Source organism: Astatotilapia calliptera, chromosome 4 (genome assembly GCF_900246225.1).
Source record: "Astatotilapia calliptera chromosome 4, fAstCal1.2, whole genome shotgun sequence".
NCBI lineage: Eukaryota > Metazoa > Chordata > Actinopteri > Cichliformes > Cichlidae > Astatotilapia > Astatotilapia calliptera.
In genome coordinates this window covers 10738881-10766370 of record NC_039305.1, presented here as the reverse complement: position 1 = coordinate 10766370, position 27490 = coordinate 10738881, and the positions used below count along the sequence as shown (strand labels likewise).

Below are 27490 nucleotides of genomic sequence, written 5' to 3'. Positions count from 1 at the left end.
AGGAAACCACTGGCCGAGCTAAAAACACTTTTTGTATTAAACAGAATGGAGGGATAAAGCACTTCTAAGTTTACTTGACATATTGTGAAAATTACACACTTTCTTTCACAGCTTGCACTGCTTTAAAAAATTGCATTTCTGATATACAGACAATTACTCACAAGCCAAGCAGCTGACAAACTCACCCAGTGATCTATGTCCAAATCAAATATTCAGCTTGTTGGTTAAACTGTCAGATTATTCCAAATACTTTTCCAAAGTTATCCCAAAAGGTCAAAATGTGAATACTTCTCTGCTCCACCTTTTCTTTTTGTGCATATATACTGAATCAGAATGCTCAAACTTTTAATTTGGGCTGTAATTCGTTAGTCTGGGTCTGGTTAATTAACATAAGGAAGGAAATATGGGATAAAAATAGGTTTCCTATCCACGCCACTCCCAGATCCTTATAAATCTTAAAGGAACATCACCCTAAACCACACAGAGACTAGCTAGGAGACTGTGCTTCATCCTGAATCCCTTAAATGGTTAAAGTGATACATTTATGCAAGAAGTGCATGTTCCACAGCCGACACACTCAGGGAATTCTGTGCTTCCCTAATTGACCATCTCACACTTCCCCACATGAATCCTGCCATGGAGTTTAAATTCCAACATTAAATAACTCTCTGACTGATGCTTGCAGACACTTACTGTGTGATTGAAACGATTAACCACTCAAAATTATTTTTTTACAGCTTCAAATAATCTACTTTATTTAACTTGTTTAGGTTGCAGTAATGCCATCCAACATACACATCCAACGTTTCAAGACTGAAAATCAGCTTTAAGGAAAAACAAGTAAACCATAAATGAAATGCAAGACAAATAGTTAGGTTACAAATGTCATTAAGCTGCAGTTCAGATGCAGCAAGTGTCCTAAGCATTTGCACTGATTGATGTCAAAGGGATCTCGTAACCAACTGGCCGTTTGTCAGGAGAAACAGTGTAATGGCCATGTTTTTTCTACCATTTGTAAAAAGGCACCTCAAGGAAGATGAAGCCAACGACCAACAGAGCAAGCAAAGCCCACATGACTGGAAAAAGTCTAGCAGTAGTCTTATATTTTAAAAAAAAGTAAAGAAGGTAAATAAAGAAATATATATCATCTTAACATAAAATATATAAAACATGCATTCGTTTACCAATGTTTTAGTATTAAAATAGGTATGGCTGATGTGCTGCAGCTGAAACTGGATCTCCAGATCTCACAACAATTTCAGAAGGTACTAATTTTAGAGAGCAACCTGTCATTCACAAGCAAATATATTCAGTCAAATCATCTAAATAACCCACAAGCACATTAGATGTAAGCTAAACAGGGAAGTGTACCTCTTGGTTCAACATAAACGTGGATTGTCTCGGTTATGTTTCTCAGACAATTGGCAGTCTTGCAATTTACTCACATGCTATTGAGACTATTCGTGTTCTTTAATCTATGCTAACAATTTTAATTAAATATCTCTCTTTCTGTATAGACGACCAGGATGTTTACTTGCAGTCTGCTGAAACTCTGTGTGTTTGAGAAAAAACGTGACATTTTGGTCTGTATGGGCCAAAGTCCAGCTGAGCTTCACATATCACATCCCATCTCAACTAAATTTTTCTCTTCTGAGGTTGACTCAATAGAGGACTCATTTACTGGTGTTTTTATTGTGTCATTGAAAGATTCTGTCTGCATTTTTTACATTGTTTTTGTACCAGCTAACAGTCAGGTATTTGTCGGAGCAACAAATAGTGTTAATGATGTCACACTGCAGCCAATTCTGTGTTTCTTCTCCCATCACATTCACATGCTGTACAGAATCATCAGCTTCTGGATTCTCTGGCAAACAACATTAGATGAAAAACTTAGTTACTTATTTTAATAATTATTAACTTTCTCTTTGCACTGTATATATTTAAAATGAAACTTACTAAATACAATAACTTGAAAGTCCTTGCTGACTTCGTGAAACTCATTTAACTTTATTTTGCACTTGGCCTTCTCATTCCAGTCTGACAGTGGCACTGAGTGGGAGATAAACATTCCTTCATCTTCGATCTGAAAGATTTCATTTCCAACTGTCTAGTACATCCACTCATGTTCATCCAATGTGATGGTGCAGTTTACAGTGAGAGGTTTTCCTTCATATTCTGCTATAATCTCAGGTGGATCCAGAATAAAAAGGTTGTCCTTTGTTATGCATGTGCTGTAAGCATCTGTAAACCGCCAAGATCGATATTTTTATTTGGATACAAAAAGTAAGCTTTGCTCCCCTTTTATGGTTTACACCAGTAATGCATGTTTCTGATGTTTGGATTGTAGCCCTTGTTCTCTGGTTTCAAGCAATAAACGTATAATGGACGTATCTGTTATTTGACACTCTATTGTGTCACTGTAAATAAATTAAAGAAATAACCCTACAATAATACATAAAGACAAAAAAAACAAAACATCTATCATATGACCCCCTATGACCTCCAGTGGAACACCAAGGCGTTCCCAGGCCACCCAAGAGATATAATCTCTCCAGCGTGTCCTGGGTCTGCCCCAGGGCCTCCCAGTGGGACATACCTGGAATACCTCACCCATGAGGCGCCCATGAGGCATCTTTCTCAGATCCCCGAACCACCTCAACTGTCTCACTCAGCTCTCTCTTCACCACAACAGACCGGTACAGCATCCGCATCACTGCAGCCAAAGCGCCAATCCGTCTGTCGATCTCCCGCTCCCTTCTCCCGTCACTCATGAACAAGACCCCGAGATACTTAAACTCTAATATTTAACGACTAAAAAGAAGCTGCCTTGTGAGGAAAGTGAAAAAGAAATAAAAAATAATACATGAAAACAGATTTTAATCCAAATAGAGGACACAACATGGGTTACTGTTAATAGTTTCCTGCTTCATAGCACTGGATAACACAGTATTTTTGCATCACAAGTGTAACCTTTTTATTGTTTTGCACATTTATACTGTTTTCAGGTCTATGAAGTTTAGAAATGGATCATAATCCATTTATGTGTAAATATGCTTTTCATTTTCTAGCTTTTAATGAATCAATGACTCATATATAAATATGTAACTTGAAATTCAATAATGTAATTAATCTGTAAAATACTAACAAATCTAAATTGTATTAATGAGTTTGACACGCAGAACAGAATGCAGCAAAGATCCTACGCATTGCCATTGGCTTGTGCAAAAGTCAAATGGCTATATTAGACATTTGGCACACCGGAACAAAATTGTATTGTCCACGTTTTTTCTGCCTGTTGTGAAAATAGACCACGAGGAGGGTAAGACCGATGATCAATAGAGTGAGAAAAGCCCAAATAGCTGGAAAGAGGACTTTACTGGTATTGCCTGTAAGACCAACAAAATAAAACAACATGTGACTTCTGTTTAATACATCATGCCATGCATTGTTGAAATTAAACATCAGTAATTTTTTCCTACATTTCCATAACTGTTCTGCACAGAGTCAGTAATCATACCTTTTATCATCAGTGTGACGAATCGTGTATTTCTCCCAACTTTATTCTCTGCAACACAAATGTAAAAACCAGCATTGGTAGACGTGGCTCTAGTGATAGTGATTATCTTCTGGTGCCCCTCATTGGTCACATTTGAATTCACAGCAGGTGTGTAAACCCATCTGATGTTTGAAGGTGGGTTACTGTCAGCACTACAACTTAAAGTAACATCTTCACCCTGGAGCACCTGCTTGCTTTCATTTCCATTCTTGAACTCAGGAGAATCTGGAAAAAATACAAAATTTTGAAAGTAAGTAATGTCCTTCAAAATATATTATCATCTCAAAAATTATATATTTTCACTGTGGAGTAATCATAAAAAGACAATATAATTCTGAAAATTTTAAACTTACACAAAATTTCAAGATACAGTGTGTGTTCAGCTGTTCCATGTGTGTTGTGTGCATTAAGCAAGTATTTTCCACTATCATTCTTTTTCCAGCGCTGTGGGGAAACCATCTGTTTGCCATCTTTAAACCAGGTGAGGGTGGGTGTAGGTAATCCTACTGGTTCACAGATACTTTGATGTTTATCATTCACTGTGATTTCATAGTGCTCTTTGCAGGTGAAAGAAGGACTGTCTGTAAAAATGGTATCAGATTCATTTAAATAAATAAGTAAATAACTGAAAACAAAATATTATCTTGTCAATACTTTAGTGTGTTTTATCATTATTCGGCTAAAATATAAAATGATCCAGGTCTGATGCACTCACATTCCACTGTGATATGAACTGAGGTGTTGCTTCTGCCACGACTGTTTTGAACTACAGCCGTGTACTTTCCTGAGTCAGTCCTGGTCAGTGACCTCGATGGATTGATGAGTTTCTCCTCATAGAACCACTGAACAGTGGGAAAAGGGTTCCCATCAGGCTGACAGGATAACATGTCAATGCTGAAGGCAGCACTTTCATTAACAGTGACGTAGTCTGGACAAGATTCCATGAATGGTTTATCTAGGAAGGAATATCAACATAGATTAATTTATATTTCATAGATCACAGAGCTGTGTCTTAGATTAAAAAATATGAAGTAAATTGGTGGGAATCTTACAAAGAACAACAGCAGTGTAAGGTGGTGAGGTTACATTAGGGGGGAACTTTGGCCCTTTGGGTCCGAGGTGCAGCTCAGCCTCACATCTAAAAGTTAATCCATTGTAATCTCTCTGAGTGGAGATTCTCAGGGTAGAAGATGCGTTTACTGGAGTCATAGTGGAGTCATTAAACATCTGTGTGAGCACAGTTTCATTGCCTCTGTACCACGTCACTGTGAGATTTTGAACAGGAGCCACATTGATGACATCACACTTCAGATCATACTCTCTGCCCTCCACCATTGGACCACGACCCATGTCAGACACTGACACAGAGTCTGGAGTTTCTGTAAACAAATCAAAGTGGGGAAAAAAACAATCAAATATAAGCATACAGAAAATATGCATTATTTCACACATGATGTTGCTGGTTGCAGATAGATTTTCATTTTGACTAAAACGTACTAACAATTGAATCAGAGTAATTAGAGGATAATAGATACCTGCTGAGCATTATAAGTGAAATCACTGTTGTATTATAATACAAATATCAGTTCATGTAGTTTATAACACAATAAAACAGTGTGTGCACATGTACTTACTATAAACAGTGATGAGTGGACTCACAGCACACTGGGATCCATCATTTAGAGTAACATAGCAAAAAGGATTTGGACTCCACTCTTCCACTTTGTCAACCCTCCAAGTGACAACAGGAGGACGCTCAAATCCTGTACCTCCAAATGGAGCCTCCCAGCCCATCCCTTCAACATCTGTGGCTGATGTGCTGCAGTTGATTAAAACTGGATCTCCAAATCTCACAACCATTTCAGAAGGTGTCAGTGTTAAAGGGCAACCTGCTATTCACAAAGAAATGTTTTCAGTCACAACAGTCAACAGTATGTGACTATGTCTAGCCTGTTTCAGTTTAAGCGTTGTTTTCATTAAGTTGCATGATCAAAAGAATGTTTTGTCTCACTCTCATTTCTTTTTGTTGCATGTTGAAGCTGTGGTTGGAGCCCTGTTAAGATTGAACCATGCAAAATATGATTTTTTGCCATTTTTCAAGTGGTCTTAAACTACATGAAACAGAACAAAAAACTAAATCAAAAAACAAGTTCAAACTACAGAACTCACTAAGTGCCCAAGACACTAGGGGAAGAAGATCAGGAAACAGAATAACACCCAGGAACTACTCTGATGAAGATCAAAGGGAGACTGAGACAATATAGACACAAGAGAGTTATTAGGGGAAGCGGAGACTAATAGGAAACACTCAGGAACTCAGGAATAGCGTGGCGAGTAAACTCATCACAACTCACAAGAGACAAGAGAGTATCACAATAAAACAGGAATTGAACAAACACAAAGACCTACTGATACAAACCTGATTCAGAAAAAGAGCAAACACAGAGACAAAATGCTGTTTAATCACAGAGACAAGACAAACAGCTTGTGGACAAGAGAGGAAACTTGCACTAATACAAAAGAGCTAAGAGCTAAGCTAATTCAGAAGCATTAAGGAAATGACATTAAATTAAATACCATAGAACTAGAACATAAATTATTAATTATTTACCCAAAAGTAAATCAAAAACCACCAAAACTCAAAACACATCACCCAAGATCCTAGCAACAAAGTTTTGTAAATGGTGCTAGATTCTGATGATTTACTGATGATGTTTCAACCATAAATAACACTTTTAACTTGAAAATGTTAAATGTTAAAAATTCAGATGTTATATCAGTGACAAGTTTCATCTTTTTTATTTTAATTTGAATCTCATTAAAAGGGAAGCATTTACAAAGCACCATTATTTTCAGTTTGTCGTTACCCTCGCTGCTGACATGTGGAGATTGTGGCCATTGAAACTAAATGCAAGCCATAAACTGAAAGTGAAGTTAAAAAAGAAAGTAAAATGTTTTGTTCTTAACTGCCAAATGAAATACTATCCAACCTATCCTTTCCCACCTGCATTACACAGCCAGTTTATGACACATAGAGCTCTTAAGCACTCACCACACACTGAAAAGATGAGCATGGGGAAGCCCAGCATCCAGACAAGCAGCATGTTTAGTCAGCATACAGGATGAAGCAGATGGATGGAGGAGGTGAAGACTGTTTCAGGATTGCCCAGCAGAAGTTCAGTTTCAGGATTTGCATTAGATATCCTGCAGTACAGGATTCAACGTTATCTTTACAGGTCCCCAAATAGCTCGTCTTAATTGATTATCCTACAATCACATTTTTACAACATTTGTCATTGTCTAAAAACTTAAATATCTGGCCAATTACAACTATGACAAGTACAGTAATCCATGTCATCAATAGTGGGCAAATATTTGTCCAACTTATCTTTTTAAATAATAGTAGATATAATACAATATGTTTTTTTAGTTGTTGTTTTTTAATTAGGTTGTTTACATCTATATGTAAGACACATGGAAGAGAAAATAATTGTAAAGCTCAAGATTCAGACAAAATCTAAACATTGAAAAATGTGCCCAGGATTAACTTTAAAAAGCTTCACTTTCCACAAAAGCAACATGTTAGTAATTTTAAAAAAAACACTCTTTGTTTCAACTACTAAATGTTAAAGAAAAAACTGGGAAAACACAGGGCGCTAACTGTGAACGCAAAGTTCTGCAAACACAAGAGAGTTTCTACGCATTCATTCCTTGCCAGAAGACCTCTGGTGTTAACACAGATTCTATAAAAGATTGATGCAGCCACCAAGCCTGTCATGAAGACTCGAGTTGATAACACTTTGCACACACTCCTGTGTTGCTTTTGTTGATATGGATGAATCACATGCTCCACATGAGAGACGTGCAGCTACTTTGACTGAGCTAATGCTTGAAGTTGATTGTGGTGGTGGATACTATGTACACTCTGTCAGGACAAGGGGTGAGAGAATTTGTTACTTTTTCACTTACAATACATGTAATAATTAATTAATGTAAATATAACTTTAAGCGTGCATTTTTTGCTTTCTGCCTGCTGCCAAGAAAAGTTTATCAGCACTTATGGTCCTACCAGTGGAAACTAACCACTGGTAACACAAATGACCTACTTTTGGAGGAGGAAAGAAAATGTACAGCACACACACCAGGTTAGTTCATTATGACATTTATAAAGAGAAACTTCACAATTATAATTTACAACTGAGGAATGCAAGGAGGTCCTACTTCTCTGACATCATCACTAAAAACAGCCATAATGCTCGGGTCTTATTTTCTACAGTTGACAGGCTAACAAACCCTCCTGTGTCAGTGGCAGCTGAACTTCATTCAACCATGGCCTGCAATGACTTTGCCAAATTCTTCACTGAAAAAATCCAAAAAATTAGACAAGCAATTGGTACATCAACAGCAGATCCAGGATATGTACTGTGTCCACTTTTCTTTATTATCAGGTGTGTTTCCAGAATCACTAAAAACTGCTGTAATCAAACCTATACTGAAAAAGGACAATCTTGACAAGACACAAATGAACAACTACAGGCCGATCTCAAATCTCCCGTTTTTAAGTAAGATCATTGAAAAAGCAGTTTCTCAACAGCTCAGTTACTTCTTAAAACAGAATAATTGCTACGATGCCTTCCAGTCAGGTTTTAGACAGAACCACAGCACTGAAACCGCTCTGACCAAAGTGTTTAATGACATATGTCTGAATACAGACAGTGGAAAAATGTCAGTCCTAGTTTTACTGGATCTCAGTGCAGCATTTGATACAGTTGACCACAACATATTACTCAAACGACTGGAGAACTGGACAGGTCTTTCAGGAACTGTACTAAACTGGTTCAAAACATACGTAGAAAACAGGAAATACTTTGTATCAATAGGTAACTTCACATCTGAGCAGACAAGTATCACATGTGGAGTTCCCCAAGGTTCCATCTTGGGACCCCTTCTGTTTAACATCTACATGCTCCCACTGGCACAGATTATAAACAACAACAAAATAAACTATCACAGCTATGCAGATGACACACAAATATATATCACAATGTCACCAGGAGACCGAGGCCCTGTACAGGCTCTTGGTAAATGCATTGAGGAAATCAATGACTGGTTGTGCCACAATTTTCTCCAGCTAAACAAAAACAAAACTGAGGTAATAGTCTTTGGCGCCAAAGAAAAACGATTACAGGTCACCAGAGAACTTCAATCTATACATCTAAAAACCACAAACCAGGCGAGAAATTTGGGTGTAGTGATGGATGCAGACCTAAACTTAGAAAAACACATTAAGACAATAACAAAGTCAGCTTACTATCACCTCAAGAATATTTCAAGGATAAAAGCTCTGATGTCTCAACAGGACCTGGAAAAACTAGTCCATGCATTCATCTTTAGTAGGCTTGATTACTGTAACAGCATCTTTACAGGTCTACCTAAAAAATCAGTCAGACAACTACAGCTCATTCAGAACTCTGCTGCTCGAGTCCTCACTAAGACCAAAAAAGTGGACCACATCAGTCCAGCTCTGAGGTCCTTACACTGGCTGCCTGTCCGTCAGAGGATAGACTTTAAAGTTCTGATGCTGGCCTATAAAGCTCTGAATGGTTTAGGACCAAAATACATCAATGACCTCCTGACCCAGTATGAACCATCCAGATCCCTCAGGTCATCTGGATCCGGTCTTTTATCAGTTCCCAGAGTCAGAACCAGACACGGAGAAGCTGCATTCAGCTTTTATGCTCCTTATATCTGGAACAAACTCCCAGAAAGCCTCACATCAGCTGAAACACTCAGTTTATTTAAATCCAGGTTGAAGACTCACCTGTTCTCAGCTGCATTTGAATAAAGCACCAAATCCACACTTTAAGCTTAAATTTCAAAACTTACATTTAACTACTGATTTTATCTACTGTTCTGATTTTATCTGTTTTGATTTGATATACTGTTGTTTGTTTGTTTGTTAATTAGTTAGTTAGTTTATTTGCTTGTTTTAATCAATTTTAAATCATGCTTTTTATTTGTTCTTGTTTCTAATGTCTCTGTAAAGCACTTTGAATCACCTTGTTGTTGAATTGTGCTATACAAATAAACTTGCCTTGCCTTGCCTTGCCTTAGTTATAGTTGACTGAAACTTCATCTGCTGCACCTCACATATTTCTATGAGATGGTGACTTTGAGCAACAGTGCTGCAAGGGCAAATTTAGAAACAATGTTTTAATTTAAGTATAGCTAATACCCACACATGCTCTTCTTGTGTGAGGAGTGACATGTTGAGATGCTGCAAAATTTTCACTTTCACTATGACACACAAAGATCCCCTAGTTTGAACATTGCTGGATTTTTATGTGAAACATAATAGGAAATTTTAGGATTCTGATTTCCTCTGTTTTAAGTTGATTTGGCTGAGTGGAAGGCTCTACATGTTTTATCTTATAGATATATTCATCTGTACAAGTTATCTTTGGAATGTTCTGACTGTAATCTGTGACCATGATGGGTAGATAATGTGTTTCTATGCTTCTACGCTTGTTGTCATTCTTTGTCAAAAGCCATGCAGACTGCTGTTGTACTCTGTACTGTTGTTTGACCCCTTTGCAAAGACAAATTAAAACCTCACAAAGACAAGCTGTTTGTGTAGATCAGTTTCTTTCAGATTTCCATAACACCACTGAACTTGACACCCTTGGACCTTTGGCTGTGCATAGCTCTGTCCATAAAAATTACAAATAGAATGGTTGATAAATGGCCGCCCTGGCAGAGTTAATTCATGTGTTTGGAATTATAGTTATAAAATTTAAACAAGATCTATATTATTAAAAGAATGAACAGACTGTTTTTGGGTTTTTTTGCTTTGTTTTTTGGTGCTGTTAGGCTCCGTCTTATTACAAATTTGTTATACAGGGCATTAACTGTGAACAGTTTTTGTCTTGAATAACTTTTGCAAAGTAGACAAAAAATTCGTTTGACTTTTTACTCAAGTTAGAACCTTACTGAACGACCTTTATGGTGCCAGAGATTGTCATGATCGTGTAATTTTAATAGTTTTTAAAATTTAGCAGTTGTGGTTCTGATTTCTATTCTTTTATCAGGTTTTCTGGTTCCTACTGTTGTTTACTGTGTAACTTTCATTCTTTTTCATTGGTATTCTGTTCCTCTTCTGTTCTATATTCTGTTAGTACTAGTTCTCTCAGTCTTCCCTCTGTGTGGTAAATGTCCTTTGAATTTAGCTTGATATTCAGTAATGTACAAAATACTAAGAAACTAAAACTTTAAACTAAATGTTAAAGAGTACAGAGTATAATGCCTGCATTCAAAATATATTAAAGTAAAAGCAGAAAGTAGCAATACAATACGTAAATGTTAGGCGATGTACTCATCTGCATTCGGAATGGTCCTGTCTCAGCTGTCCTCCAATGGTGTCAGGCATTAAACAGTACTAACAAAACTATATTACTACTTTAAGGCACTTCTAAGTTGGTTTCACTTTTCATATCGTGACTATTAGCTTCTCACTTCTTTCCTCACCTTGCAGAAAATGTATGTTAATGACACTGACAATATCATACATACAAACGAGGCAGATGATAGACTCACCCAAAGCCCTGTGTCCAAATCAACGGTCACTTATTTGGCCGAACTTTCAGATTATTTCTCTCACACAAAAAAAGAAAGAAAAAAACCTCTCCAAAGTTATCCCAACAGCTTGGAGGACGCCCCAAGGGAGTACAATCTCAGCATGATGTAAACCTGCTCCGGCGTTTCTTTCTTCAGTTCAAACTCGAAATCAACACCATGAACATTTAACTCGGGCAGTTCTTGTTCTTCCAAAAAAAATTTTACATTGCGACAAAAACAGGAACAAACTAGTTTTCGCATCCCCGTCAAGCGAAAATACTACTAGTCTGTGTCGCATCTTGATAAGCCTGCACTGGTCAAAGTTGTACTTCTGCATTGATAGTGTACTTCTTTAATCTGGTGTATAAAAAGGATTCCCCGAGATACAAGCTCCGGAAATTCTGATTCTGTGCTTTGCTTGGGTTTTATATTGCATCGGCTGTGATTTTAATCTGTGGCTGTATTCTTTCTTGATGCATGTTTTTGTTGTAAAAGTCGAGGTTTACTTACAGCTGAGCGAGTTCATGTCCTTGAAGGACACTGTCGTCAGCCAATCAGGACAGGGAGCCACCAGGAAGGGACCAATGAAGTGGTCTGGTGGGAGGGACAGAGACACGGTGCAGAGAGACCTTGCTGTGGGGCAGGAGGAGAGGTGGGGAGGTTCTCGTCCAGCCTTGTGAGGTGAACAACTGGAACTGCTAGAGACGGAGAAATACAGAAGTGCAAAACGAGCGGAACTACGAGAGAATCGGTTGCGGATAGAGTTAAGATCTGTGCTCAACTATTAATGTTCTTATAAGGAAATGAAATCCAAATTTGGTAATTCGGAGCAAATGACTGCCGGTTGTTCATCCTTTGCACAGGGGATCAGCGCCCAGCACGCTATAGATTGAAAAACACAGGTTAGTGCATTCCAACTCGGGAGGGATCTGATCCTCCAAATTTCTTGTGGACCTGATCAGTGAATTTTGATTGCACTTTAAGCTTTGTGTTAGGGAGCCTCTGAGTATAAAGACTTTTTGTTCAGTCAATTGCCTGAGACCCATAGCTTTGGGTTTTGCTTTTTCTTGTGATTTTTAATGCTTAATAAAGTTTTTCAAATGTTGTATTGTTGCAAATAAATTATTTTTAGATTTACTAATGAGAGTCTTTGTTATTCAAGGTACTCTTTCGTGATAATCAAAACCCAAGGCTCGGACTGAAGCAAACATTATGCTCCTTTAGCATAATGGATATTAACTAAAACATAGTTCTTTATCCTTCACTGTCTGAAAAACCTCTGAACTACTGGCATGTATTGGTCATTGTAAAATAGTGTGTTTGGTCACAATTCACCTGTAATGACTTGTTAAAGGCCTTTAAAAGGAAAAAGAAAACACATATCCTCATCTTGTTTATTTAAGTATTTATTTAATTAACTGAAAATAAAACCTAAGGAAACCATCACTTTACACTCTGACTAATACTGGGCGACACCCACCTTTTTGAATCAAATCATTAAAGATCCATAATTAAGTTCTGATGCATGAAAATAGGATATTTTGTTTAAATACAGTGACGGCTGAACAAGGTACACAACTCATATTTCAAGACTGAAAAGAAGCTGCCTTGTGAGGAGAAAGAAAAAGACAGCAAAATATAAAAATAAGATTTTATTCCAAATAGAGTACACAACAAGTGTTTCTGAATAAACATTTTAATGTACAGGTTTGGTTAATAGTCCTTAAAATGGCTTGTATGTAACAAAGCAGAAATAATAATAAGACTGTTGTGAAATATAACTCTGGAAAATGAGAAATGTGGAAGTACTGTTCTTAAAGTGAGATTGTCACTTCTATATCGTCATAGGCCAACAGACCTTTTGCTAGCAGGCAAAGTGTGCTTCAAGTGCATTAGCTATGCTAAAGAAACACAAATTGTATTTGTGACAATAAATTAATTGGACTTTAAATTTTAATGTGTTTTTGGCAATGTATTAACATCTGTCGTTCCATACCTTTCAAAGAGATGCTGGTCATCATAGAAAGAGATTGAGTTTGTCTCTCTTTGTTTAAGGAAGTAGAATAAATCCTGTGATTAAAGCTGTAAACAAGCTTATGATCCATTCTTCTGTATTTTAATAAACAGTTGCAGGATTTTGGATCACCTCCCTACCTGAAACCCACCAGGCCAGGGGGCAACATTTGATATACAGAACAGGATTCGTTAAAAATCCTTAGCTTTTCCATTGGCTTGTACACTAGTCAAAGGGATATTTGAGACATTTGACACTTTGACAGGAAAAAAACTGTAATGTCCACGTTTTTTTTGGCAAATGCGACAACAGACCACAAGAAGAATCAGAATGATGATCAATAGAGTGAGCGACACCCAAATGATTGGAAATGGGATTTGACTGCTTTTACCTGTAAGAGAAACAAAATTCAAAACATAAGATTCATTTAATTTCTCAATCCCATGCATTGTTGAAATTGAACATCAGTAATCTTTCACTTTCTACATTCCCATAGCTCTTCTGCACTGAGTCAATAATCATACCTGTTATCATCAGTGTGATGAATCGTGTATTTCTCCCAACTTTATTCTCTGCAACACAAATGTAATAACCAGCATTGGTAGACGTGGCTCTAGTGATAGTGACAGTCTTCTGGTGCCCCTCAGTGGTCATGTTTGAATTCACTGCAGCTGTGTAGATCCAGGTGATGTTTGAGGGTGGGTTACTGTCAGCACTACAGCTTAAAGTAACATTCTCACCCTGCAGTACCTCCTTGCTTTCATTTCCTTCTTTGAATTCAGGGGCATCTGGAAAAAATACCAAATTTTGAAACAGAAATAATATCCTTCAAAATATGTTATCATCTCAAATTACTTATTTTCACTGTTGAAAAATCATAAAAAGACTATATCATTCTGAAAAATTAAAAACTTAAAACTTACACAAAATTTCAAGATACAGTGTGTGTTCAGCTGTTCCATGCGTGTTGTGTGCCTTAAGCAAGTATTTTCCACTATCATTCTTTTTCCAGCGCTGTGGGGAAACCATCTGTTTGCCATCTTTAAGCCAGGTGAGGGTGGGTGTAGGTAATCCTACTGGTTCACAGATACTTTGATGTTTATCATTCACTGTGATCTCATAGTGCTCTTTGCAGGTGAAAGAAGGACTGTCTGTAAAAATTATACAAATTAATTTTCAGAGTAAATAATTGAAAACAAAATATTATCTTGTCAGTACTTTAGTGTGTTTTATCATTATTCGGCTAAAATATAAAATGACCCAGGTCTGATGCACTCACATTCCACTGTGATATGAACTGAGGTGTTGCTTCTGCCACGACTGTTTTCAACTATAGCCGTGTACTTTCCTGAGTCAGTCCTGGTCAGTGGCTTAAATGAATTAAGGATTTTCCCCTCATAGAACCACTGAACAGTGGGAGGAGGGTTCCCATCAGCTTGACAGGATAAAATGCTCTTGCTGAAGGCAGCATTTTCAACAACAGTGACGTGGTCTGGACAAGATTCCATGAATGGTTTATCTAGGAAGGAATATCAACATAGATTAATTTATATTTCATAGATCACAGAGCTGTGTCTTAGATTAAAAAATATGAAGTAAATTGGTGGGAATCTTACAAAGAACAACAGCAGTGTAAGGTGGTGAGGTTACATTAGGGGGGAACTTTGGCCCTTTGGGTCCGAGGTGCAGCTCAGCCTCACATCTAAAAGTTAATCCATTGTAATCTCTCTGAGTGGAGATTCTCAGGGTAGAAGATGCGTTTACTGGAGTCATAGTGGAGTCATTAAACATCTGTGTGAGCACAGTTTCATTGCCTCTGTACCACGTCACTGTGAGATTCTGCACAGGAGCCACATTAATGACATCACATTTCAGATCATACTCTCTGCCCTCCACCATTGAACCATGACCCATGTCAGACACTGACACAGAATCTGGAGTTTCTGTAAATAAATAAGCTAAATCATTGCTATATCATATTAAAAATTTCAATTCATATAGTTTATAACACAATAAAGCATTGTGGACATTGTGGTCACATGTACTTACTGTAAACAGTGATGACTGGACTCACAGTACGCTGTGATCCATTAACCAGAGTAACATAGCAAAAAGGACTTGGAGTCCACTCTTCTAGTTTTTCAACCCTCCAAGTGACAACAGGAGGACGCTCAAATCCTGTACCTCCAAATGGAGCCTCCCAGCCCATTCCTTCAACATCTGTGACTGATGTGCTGCAGTTGATTGAAACTGGATCTCCAAATTTCACAACAGTTTCAGAAGGTGTCAGTGTTAGTGGGCAACCTGCCATTCACAAGCAAATATATTCAGAGTTAGAGATGATTTGGTGTAAAATAAGACATAAGTCAGCAGTTTCATCTAAATCATCCACAATTTTAGATGTGAAGTAAGAATATATACCTCTTGGTTCAACATGAAGATGGATTGTCTTAGTTATGTTTCCCAGATAATTGGTAGCTGTGCATGCGCAGGTTTTATTGCCATGTACTCGAGGTAAACTGAGACTGGTTGTGTTCTCCAACATGTTTTTCCCATCACAAATCCAGTTATACACAGGAAGAGGGTTTCCAACAGCTTCACAGCTCAAGATGATATCAGTGCCCTCAAGTGCATAAGTGTCATCAGCACTATTTTGTGTCTTTAGCTCCGGAGCGTCTGAAATGATAAACAGTTTTTTATCAGTTCTCACATTTACACAATTGAAAGCTGAAAAGAAGAGAACTTGTGTTTAATCTTTTAAAAAAATAAAAATAAACTTCTGTTCATGTGTAAACAGCAGGATATTTACTCACAGTGGGCTGAAACTCTGTGTGTTTTAGAAATGGCAGGAAGTTTTGGTCTGTGTGGTCTAAAGTCCAGCTGAGCTTCACATCTGAACTTCACTACATTTTCTTCTCTGCTGATGTTGACTCTCAGAATAGAGGACTCATTTACTGGAGTTTTGGTTGTTGTGTCATTGAAAGATTCTGTCTGGATTTTTTCACTGTTTTTGTACCAGCTAACAGTGACATACTGAACAGGAGCAACATTGATGATGTCACACTGCAGTCTGTACTGTGTTTCTTCTCCTATCACATTCACAAGCTGTACAGAATGAACAACTTCTGGATTCTCTGCCAAACAAAGTTAGATAACAGTTAGTTACTCATGATCGTTGCTTTTAGTTTTCTTAGCATTGCTCTGTATTCATTTCAAATTAAACTTACTGAATGTAATAACTTGAAGGTCCTTGCTGCATTCATTAAACTCATTTAGTTTTACTTTGCACTTGATCGTCACATTCCAATCTGACAGTGACACTGACTGGGAGATAGACATTTGTTTTTCTATGATGCGAGAGGTTTCATTTCCAACTGTAAAGTACATCCCTTTATGTTCAGCCAGTGCTGTGGTGCAGTTTACAGTGACAGGATTTCCTCCATATTCTTCTATGATCTCAGGTGGACTCAGAGTAAGAGGGTTGTGCTCTGGTGGGCATATGCTGTCAGCATCTGTAAATAGACAAGATTGATGTGCTTATTAGGTTTTATTTGTCCTGCTTCACATTTTTTCACACTAAGTATTAATAATAAACAGTACAAAACAAAATCAAAAAGAATCAGTAATATATGGTAAAATGCAGGATATTAAAATGCAGCCACTCATTTGCCTCAACTGTTTTTAAGCATATCCCTCATGTTCAGAGGTTCAGAAATCCTTGAAACATTGACCAAGTGAGGGCCAGTGAGATCTCAGTGCAAGTAAAGAAGGCCAATATTACAATGACAAAGCAAAGTAAATCAGAGATATTAAAAATTTAGTTAAGTGTCCTAGTCATGTGTAATAATTCTTAAAAAGATAGAATACCAAAAGTCCTAAAAGACAGAAAACAACGTTTAACATTTCAAGGACCCTCTAGGATGTTGGCACATTATTAACGTCTACATCTAAGAGACACCTTCATCAGTCAAAACACAGAGCGTTCACAATAAGATGCAAAAATAAATATATATCTTTGGAAAGAAACTGTGCTAAATACTCATTAAAACTAATACAATTCATTTTGAAATTAAAGTGCATTTATATGTTGTCTGTTATTTAAACACTATAAATAAATATAGTACTAAATAAGTATACCCCCTACTGCTTTCACAAGTTTTAAGAGGGTTTATGAGGTTTGAAGAGGCATCCACATGCTGCTAATCAAATCCATGAGGATGTTTAACTGATCATCAAGCAAATTCAACCCAAAGTCAGACTGTACAATGCTCAGATAAAGTCCAATAAAAAAAGAGCTGCACGTCAGACTCTACAAAGCCTCACTCAGCATGTTAGATGTTTAAGATCAGTTTATATTGTGAACCAGACTGGAATTATAATTTGTTTTTAACAAATGTATTAAAGGTATTTTAATATTGGAAGAAATCTGCACTGTAAAAAAAAATCCGTAAAAATACAGTACAATCTACTGTATAAACGTGAAGGAATTTTCCGTATTAGTCATTTACAGGTATTTTTCTGTATTTCTCAACTACTGCAATGCATTGTGGGAAAAAGAACCTGAAAAGGAGGGAAAAGTAAGCGCAAGAGCAGCCATTAGGCTTCTTTCAGGCTTCATCTGGATTTTGGATTCTGAAGTTGGAGAAACTGCCTTCAAATTTCTGTGGTAAGTATTAAAACTCATGTTTCGTTTTATTAAAATAATGTTTTTCAAAAGACTCCGTGTTTTTATTTAGAAAGAATTGTTAATTTATTTGTTAACTGGTTTCGGCTGTCTCCAGACAAGTCAGGAATATTTTGCTGACTCATTTTTTAAAATAATTGTTATTTAGGTTTAACATGACTTAAGCTTTATTTTAGTTAATGTTAAAATAATTTTTACTGTGATACCACCAGTTTTGCCCTTCAGTGGCTGAACCAGTTTTCATAAATATTATAGTTAGCTGTCTGTGTCTCTCTGGGTGTTACACAGCTGTGACTGCTAACTAGCTAATTAGCGAAAGTCAGCGATGTGGATAACTGGGAAAGTGAGAACTTCATGGTTCTAGAAATTATTCTAGGACTCTAATAAGTACTGTATCAATACCTGTGTTTTACAGTTGGCTCTACTGTACACTTTAAAGGGTTTCAGGCAAAGTTACACTAACCCTAGTTTAAGCCTCAGACCTTCCTGGCTGACGCTAGCAAATGCTAATGTTAGCCTCTGATTTGGGCTGCTAAAGTAAAGACTTTTAGCTAGCTGACCAGCATAGATTATTTCGGTGGTTAACAGACTGTAGTGGTAAAATTATTGAAAGTATAGTTTCACCTCAGCACATTTACAATTACAGTATGTCTATTTTGTAGCACATAGAAATGTTTAGTTAATATTTACAGACAGACACATTTTCCCTGTAACTGTGTTTTTACTCCAACATTTGTTGAAAATGTAATTTATGAAATGCTGAGCAGCATTTCTTGTATGTGGAATATTTTTGTCACCCCACTGTGCTAATGTGATTAAATACTAAAAATTATTACTAAAAGAATTCAATAATAAATCAATAATAACTATTTCTTGATTGAACTATAATGTTTTTTTTTGTTGTTTTTTTTTTGTTGTTTTTTTTGCCTGTCCCATTTGGTTCTTTAGCCATCAGAATTGTTGTCTGAAGACCAACAAGGATACCCAATGGATTTACTTTGCCAAATGGATCATCGTGGCATTGCCGTATTGGTCCATTTGGTCGATCTTTGTTTTTATTATTTATTATATTTTATTTTCAGATGTTACAGACGGGACAGACATGAGTGAGGGATAGGAAAGGGAGAAAGAAAGAGGAAGGAAAGGAAAAACAGAAGGGGAGAGGGACAGTGAGAAAGGGGGAGAGAAAAAAAAATCTCCTGGATCACCTGTTGAGAGAAGAATAGAAAACAAGCAGAAAAAAAACAAAGCAACATACTAAACACAACACCATCGCATTAATCTAGCTAAGTGTAAACAGCAGTAAATACTAAATATTCAATGTTGTTGTGCAGCACGCAGGACAGATGTGCTTCGAAGTAGCAGCCAAGAAAGGTGTAATTTGGGTCTACGAGCAGTGAACACCCGTGTGCATACCTGTGTGGATCAGCGCGCTTGTATTCCAAAGGTTGAACTATAATGTAAGCGCAGTGCTGGTGTGCAGGGGCTCTATATGCCTTGTCTATATCAAGCTTTTAGCCAAATATAAGCAGAGATATTTGTATCTTTCTTAAAAATCCAGATCCTTACAGATTATTTGAGAAATGGATCAACAGCTATCACTACTTGAAGCACTTTAAGTCCTGCAGTGGAAAGATATCCCTTATTTCACCTTTGATCACACACTTTGGTTTTCCAGTGCAGAGCAATGGCCAAGAAAAGGAAAGACTTCCCCGAGTGGAAAAAAAAGATGAAGATACAAGCTGGTGATGATCCAGAGCAGCTGGTCTCAGGAAATGAAGAAAAACCCTGATCACCTTCTCTACAAACACAAGGTGAGTTTAATGTTGTGGTTGATTTAGTTTTTCAAGGTATGTATGTTACTTTAATTATAAACTGCTTTTGTTGCAACAGAATGGTGTTATGTGTATGCAACTCTACGTGAATTATAATCCTTTGTAGGGCTGCGTGATATGACCAAAGTCTCATATCCCAATATAAGACGTATCTCTCCTGATAACGATATATATCACAAAATAGTGCATTTTCTGTAAATTCTGTGATTCTCGGGCAACTCGACTTATGTGAAATGTTTTCAGTTGGGCGTCGTGTACCTGGAGTCGAGTGTTTTGACCGATGCATGAAACTATACATTTTTAGACATGAGTTTAAATGGCCGCCATTTTCTTTCTGAGTATTTATTACACGGCGTGCTGCAAGGAAAAGCCTGTTCTAACGTTTGAGTCTAAGGATTATTTTGAGCACCTGACGACTCTTTTTTGCTTTTCATTCGTAAACTCTCTCGAAACTCTTTCATGTGATTCTTGTGTAGGTGGTTAAAGAGGTTTGTCGTGTTCGAGTGGTGGTGGGGACCAGTTTGTGGCATAATTTGCATAGTACAGTTTTCTGGGGCGTGTCAGACTTTTCATAACCAAACCATGTCCATGCTACAGAGGTAGCCCCTCATTTAACAATAAGGTCCTTGATTTCTTTTGACTGGTCCTTCTGGTTCTGCCTCATCCTTGCTGGCCATGCTGGTATTCTCTGTGCCTTCATCTGCGTGGTGACTGTAAGCGCCATTTATAGTTACTTGATGTTTTTATTTGAGGTCATTTGTTTGATGCATATTCTGAAATTTTATGTTTGAGAATAATGTATATCATTTCAGTTTAGTTTGAAAAGTCTCAACAGAAACTTGAGCTTTATTGTGAAAGGTTTATGTGGAAAATAAACAAGCGGACGGCGGAGCCACACGATGGTTTTATCCTCATTGTTGGTAACGAAAGTACGCGTAAAAACAGTCACTTGTCCGTCCATAGTGTGGTTATTTTAAGTATAAGAGAAGGAGAGAACTTTAAGAAATAATATAGCAACTACAGTGACCATCAAAACCATGAAAAAAATATTGCCATAAACAGTTTATTTTGCAACACCACAAAACAAAGAATAGTGTATAATATGAAACGATAGACATTTTTATATCGTAATCTGATATATATCGTCATATCGCACAGCCCTAATCCTTTTTTTGTTTATGTTGTTTATGCTCTAGGTAAAAAAAAATTATAAAAATACAAACTTTTTAAAAATGTCTTGTTGTTTCTCTTTTTTTCCTCAGAATAAATTGCGACTAGTCTCAATGGCTGACACGGAGGAGCAACACAGCGACACGTTAACTCCGACTGCTGCAGTTCCTGTATGAACTGAGCAACTCTTAAAATCCAAGGAAAAGCTGAGTGTATTTTACTTAAAGCTCAGATGGACCTTGATGTACTAACATGCAGGCTGCATTCAGGACTTTGTCACACTGTTATATGAAGAGCGGTAACAAGACTTTGTAGTAATTTGTCTTACTATTGTCTTATTTGTTGTGATTTAGGGTCTGTGCGCACAAGCAGAGGTTTTTGTTTGTAACTGTAACCTCGTTTTCAGAGCCTTGTCTAACATTTAATGGTCATGAAATATGTCAGACTTTTTCCTCTACTTAACCAGCTTAGAGAATTTGAACACCGTGGAGAAAAAGGTGTGCATTAAGGATTTTGAACTATGATGTTTAAGTGTTGTCACTGCTGAGGATTCGTGGACACAGATCCTTATTCACTATGCTGCTGTTTACAGTTTAACTTTTCATCAGAACAAGCACTTCTAATTATACTTTGCTCCTCACTGACAAAACAAGTCCCGTAAATACACTTTTATCTTTAAGTTTGGGACAGTAATCTGTCTTAATTTATTATGTGTTGTAGTTATCATATGGGGAAAAGTCCTGTGGTTATCCATCAGTCCTGTTCGAATAAACCCAAAGTTCAGGAACATCTTCTTTAGATCTGTTCAGTTGTATTCATGTGGCACCACTTAAACAGTCAACAAATTTTGACTCAAGTATGTTATATTGTAAGGTAAAGAGCCCAAAGAGTTAATCTCAGACAAATGTTCACACAAATGTGAATTGCATTCACTTCATTAATGAAGTGAATGCAATTCAGTAATCAAAGGTGTTTGGCTATAACTGACTACATGTGTATACTGTATCATAAGTGGACAGAGATGGATGTAAACCACACCTTAACCATTTGGCTGAGGCAAAACTACCACAAGGCAGTGATTCTAACTCAAAGGTACTCTGGATATTATTAAATGTGAACATGTCGTTAAATATGACATTTTTTGTTTGTCAGGTGTCCTGTTTGAAGAAAACACTTGGTAGCCACTTGAATGAATGTAAATAAACACATTTACATGAGGGCAACCTGATTTCAAGGAAATAAAAATGCTCAAATTTGAAAGCTTGTGAGTTATTTTGTTCATGTATCAGCTGTTTAGTAGTTTTATGACAAGATGGATGCTGTCATTATATTTTAGTATAGTGTTTGAGTTAAGGAGAATAAAAGAATATTTAACATTAATTGTACCAATGTTGTTGTGTACGAAGCACAAATTAATTTAAGTTTTAATTTATGAATTTTTGAGTACATGGTGTACTAGGTTGTAATTGCATAGAAATGTACGTTTAAGGATATAAAGAACTATATTTAATGAGTTACAGTGAAAAGAAGTGCTTGGAAATAGTAATATAAACAGAAATTTCAATTTTTCTATTAACGGAAAATATCAGTTAATGATACAGAAAATATACTGTGAATAAACGGAATTTTCTGTTTTATAGCTGAAGGAAATGTCCGTAAATGGTACAGAGAGTATACTGTAAATCTACAGAATTTTCCGTTTTATCATTTACAGAAAGGTCCGTCAAACCTCCGTAAAAAAACAGAAAATGTACTGGCAGAAAATTACCAGGACATTTTCTGTTTTTCTACGGAATATTTTTTTACAGTGTGCTTTAGTAGTGCACTTTCAAACCAGTGTTTTGGTTAGGATGTTTGAAAACACTCTGTATATTTCCTAGGGGTGAAATTCCACTAGGTGGCGTGGTCGCAGCTTAATCATAACATCTCTGACCACCTACACACACACAAAAAAAAATTTCCCACAACTATGTGAGAAACTGATAACATTGTAAAGAAAGTGGTTACTGCAAGTCATTGCTGCTAAAGGTTTTTTAAAAGCTACTGAATGACGGGGTATAATTAGTCTTTCACAAGACTGCAAAGAGTCCTGTGAAAGCTTTATTTTTCATCAGACTGTAAAGTTCAATATGGCCCACGCTCTCTCAGTTTGATGAAAACGGAACTTTGTACCAGAAGTAACGTTCACCTCTCCCACTTAAAATGGGTTTTCATTTATTCTTTTAAAAGTCAGAGGTTACATTGATAGTCCTTCGAATTCCATTAGTACCTCATTAAAATGGGAGTATTTTATTTAAAAAGAAAACATATAGAAATTATTAGTTTTACCATTTACCACCAAGATACCGAAAGTTAGGCCAAAAAGAAACTCAAAGTTAACTAAAAGGTTTTACTCCTGTCAACTCAATAAAATAAACAACTTTTCAGATAGATACAGAGTTAAGGAAAATCCCTTTGTACTTAAAGAACATCTTTATTACTCACCACATAGTGAAAAGATGAGTATGAAGAAGCTTAGCATCCTCACAGATAGCATGCTTGAACAGCATGCAGGAGGAATAATGAGATGGAAGGAAGTGAGCAGTGTTTCAGGATCGTCCAGACGATGTCCAGCTTAAGGACCCAGGTTAGATGAATATCAGTTCGATGCAGGAGATATGATGTCCGCCTGACAGGCTGGCAGTATCACATGCAGAAAGAAAACATAGAGGAAATTCAATGCTCTTGTGTACAGGAAACACTGTGAAACCCAAAATACTAAACCACATCCAGAGCCAGCGCTTTGTGAAGTAACGGTAGCTTAGTGATGCCCCTCCCCCTATGTTTTGTGCCATTATTCACTGTTCTTTTACAAAGTGTCTAATTTCTACAAAGAAGAGAGAAATTGTGTGAGTTTATAGAGAAATACAAATTCTAGCACAAAAATGCACCACAGAAGGCAGATTTGTCAACCTAATCCATTTTAGTGATCACCCAGTTATTCACAGTCAATGTACATGTCATAGTTTTTATGTTTTTAATAAACACAGACACAGAAAGTTTGTTTCATTCTCTCTACACTTATGTGAGAATCATCCACATCATCTTTTTCTGTTTGCACATGTTCAGAATATAACCCTTTTTATGCTGGTTTGGTCATCATGGAAACTTGTTTGAGGGAGTAGGATCCTCCATTGAACGCCATCGTGGTAGTGGCTTTAATAGTGTCTAATAATAGTGTTTAATAGTGTATATGACAGAGTTATTTATTGTATTATTCATTTCTTTAGTTATTATTAGTTATTTTAATTAGTTATTATTATTTATTTAGTTATTTATTGTAAGTGTTAATTCCTGGCTTTCAAAGGGCAAAAGGTCACCTATACTGCTCCCATTTTCGACCCATCTTGTCTCCTCTAGATGACTTTCCACCCTCCCTGAGCTCGACTCTGCTCACACCAGACCCACATGCATCAGCTAGTACTCTGCGGTCAGTCCAGCTATGCCCTTGAGTGAAGGGAAAATATGCATTAAGGGAGGATGTACAAAAAGCAACATGCAAATACAGTTTTATAATATGTCAACATATAGCATTTTGAAATTCAGTAGTATTAAATAAAAACATGAAAGGCATTTTATAAAGTTCCCTTACCACTAGGAAAAGTCTCATAAACAACTTCTCAGTTTTGTTTAAATAAGCAATTGAAAATCTGAGTGTAAAACCACGGTGGTAAGATGGGCATAGGAATCTGAAAAAGTAAAAACGTATGCAAAGAGATCAGCCTTAATGGTCTGTCATGACAGGCATGCTCTCGCAACCACACCATGTGCTCTCTTTCTCTTTAGACATTTGAGGAAGTGGTGAAAAAAAGAAAAGAAGACACTGGAGGAAGTGGTGCAACACAGAAATTATCCACACTTTTGTGTTCTATTGTTCATATCCTGTTCTTAACTGCAAGCTCAAAAGGCAAGTATTATAAAAACATAAAGTCTTTTGTTCAGTGATAATGCTGCTAGCTGTTTTTCTCAGACAGATAGGATCAAAACCAGGGAGTCATTAATGCTACCAGCCTCTGCTGTTTATCTGAGCAGTTAAATAAATTTGACAGGAAATAGATACACTGCTCAAAAGATTAAAGAAACAGTTTGAAAACACATCATAACTCACCGGGAAGAAAATCACAATAGATAATATGTTGGAAATTAAAGGAGGCCACATCATTTAAGGGGAATGACAGTTATCAAGCTATCAAAGTGAAAGAAATGATGTGACAGGCTAGCACATTTTGCTGATACTTTTTTATCTGCAAACAGCAAAAAGATAGTATGTCTCAGTGTGCATGCTTTCTACCCTAATTGAGCACTCAAACCATGTTGTACAACAAGCTTCACTGACACACAAGTTCACCAATCTGTGGGCTCATTCACTATTTTATAAAAGGCTGCAAAGGTAAACACCTCAATTCTAAGAAGGTTTGTAATAGTACAGCATATAAAGTTCTTTTTTGTGTTAAAAAAAAAAACCCCAAAACAAATTCATGATTTGTTTTAGTCACAATACACAGCATTCGTGAGCATATGAGTATGGTTGTGTTTAGCAATTTGTAGCTCCAGGCAAGACATTTAGTGTTAAGAAGAGGAAAATGCTTGGCACCAGGGGTTTGTGTTGCTGTTTTCACTAGCCTAGCAAAAAGCCCTGCCTTGCATTCTCATATCTGCCTCCAATCCCCATGCCATCTACAACACAGATACTGGAAAACAATCCTGTGATTTTGCTTTGTGCAGATATACATCATGACACTACTAAAAACCACTTGTAATGTTGATTTGATAGGTTAGTGGAGCATTCTGCAACTAAGCATGAGTGTAGATGTGTGTAATCACATACACCACAGATGGTGGTGGTAAACATCTCATTCTCTTTATTCTAAAGCTTCTCAAGGACTCCTTGCTCTTTTTCAGTAGTGTTAGAATCTTAAAAAGAAGGCGACTGGAGTTCTTTAAACTCTAGGAAGTTTAATCATCATGTTCTTTAGCTCTAAAGACTATGACCCGGATTACTGAGAAACTACACAGATACAGTTTCAATTTCCCTATCATAAAATCACAATTATTTTTGTTAAACCCCTTTAATAAAGCTGAAAATCTGCACTTCAGTTACATTTTAATTGAGTTTAAATTTTTGATTGTCCAAAACTTTATAGACCCCAACCATATCAAGTTTCAGTTGCAGCTGTTATAACTGTATAGTTGCCATGTTATCAATAATCCATAACTTGTTGTCCAACTTGACTTCAGTGGCAGATATGATATAATTTGATTTTAAAAGCTAGGGTTGTTGGCTTTTATTGAGCAATGACCTGCAGTTTGCACTGGCGCAGTTTGCAGCCAAGTTTGAAGTGACTGGGATCTAAATTACCTCCAAGTCTGATGCCCTGGCTCTCAGCTGGAAACAAGTTGCTGCCACAAGTGGAGACGCTTAAGAGTCTCAAGATCTCAAGAGCAAACAGATTGGTACAGTATCTGTGTTGATGCTGATTTTGTACTACTCTGTTGTGTTGAACACAGAGCGTGGAGTGTGAAGGCAAAGATGTACTGGTCAGTACAAGTTCTAGGTAGTGACTCAGAAAATGAGACCATGGATCCAAGTGGCAAAGGTTAAATCCTCCAAAAGGGGGCTGGCCTCTCCCTTGGAGATCAATCAATCAATCAATCAATCAATCTTTATTTATAAAGCACTTTTCATACAGAAAAAATGTAGCACAAAGTGCTTTACATAGTTAAAAGCAGCCCACCCCACCCTCCAACTCACTCCCCACACTCTCAATACACATATATCCCCCCACCCCCACCCACACACACATACACACACGCGCACACTTAAAGAGTAAAAATTGGGCTGGGCTCGCATGAGCCAAGTGAGGAAACATTATAACAGAGAGCCGTCTGCACCGGGAGCCGGTCACAGACCGCAGCCTCCGGGCTGGGCACACAGCCGGAGGGAGGCAAAGGAGCCCCCCAACCAGGCTGAGAGGACCCCAGAGACCCAGCAGCCACGGTCAATAACAGCCCCGGTGCAGAGAGCGCCCTCCGAGGAAACACTGGAGATATGACGCAATACGATGTATACAGGGTAAAATGATAAAATAAATAAGAACAGGATACAATATAAATATAAATATAAATAGAGTAAGAAGATTAAAAAATGAATAAGAATAAAATCAAGAAATATTAGGTAAATCCTAAATTAATAATAGAATAACAGGATAGAATAAATAAGCATAAAAAATAAATAAACGCTAAGTAAAAGCTAAATTAAAAAGGTGGGTCTTGAGCCTGTTCTTAAAAACATGTACGTTCTGTCATGAATCGCTGTGTGGCAGGCAAGCAGGAGTGGTGGACCCAAAATGCAGAACTCAGACACGGTAGTGAAACTTAAGGCGCAGCTTTATTCTGGGAAAAACCTCGTACAAACTGAACTCACCAAAAGAAAACCAAAAGTCAGAACAGAGGAACCAAGGACTGAAACACTGGAAAGAAACACTAAACTGGAGCAGGAGACCAAACACTAGGAACATAGAAGCAGAACACACAGCTAGTTGAGGGTACAACGCGACACTGACACAGAGAAACACAGG

General features: G+C 37.1%; 1 protein-coding gene and 1 long non-coding RNA gene across 2 annotated transcripts in view; one reads left to right on the top strand and one right to left on the bottom strand.

The window, feature by feature from the left end:
- LOC113021526 (hemicentin-1-like) overlaps positions 1-23641 on the bottom strand; it is a 29943-nt gene extending 6302 nt beyond the window's left edge. Inside the window, exons 1-18 of the mRNA XM_026166283.1 lie at positions 23358-23641; positions 16412-16696; positions 15998-16318; positions 15606-15860; positions 15234-15488; positions 14801-15127; positions 14464-14703; positions 14108-14335; positions 13709-13972; positions 13380-13575; positions 11681-11865; positions 6609-6665; positions 5191-5448; positions 4609-4935; positions 4272-4511; positions 3910-4137; positions 3518-3781; positions 3238-3386 (exon numbers count right to left, since the gene is read on the bottom strand). Of these exons, the coding sequence (XP_026022068.1) occupies positions 3238-3386; positions 3518-3781; positions 3910-4137; positions 4272-4511; positions 4609-4935; positions 5191-5448; positions 6609-6665; positions 11681-11865; positions 13380-13575; positions 13709-13972; positions 14108-14335; positions 14464-14703; positions 14801-15127; positions 15234-15488; positions 15606-15860; positions 15998-16318; positions 16412-16696; positions 23358-23409 (4131 nt within the window). The 5' untranslated portion in view covers positions 23410-23641. The remainder of the gene's footprint in view (positions 1-3237; positions 3387-3517; positions 3782-3909; positions 4138-4271; positions 4512-4608; positions 4936-5190; positions 5449-6608; positions 6666-11680; positions 11866-13379; positions 13576-13708; positions 13973-14107; positions 14336-14463; positions 14704-14800; positions 15128-15233; positions 15489-15605; positions 15861-15997; positions 16319-16411; positions 16697-23357) is intronic.
- Positions 17636-21991, top strand: LOC113020555 (uncharacterized). The gene is made up of 3 exons (XR_003272207.1): positions 17636-17850; positions 19547-19682; positions 20966-21991. It is a non-coding gene; the product is annotated as an uncharacterized LOC113020555 (long non-coding RNA).
- Positions 23642-27490: the final 3849 nt, after the last annotated feature.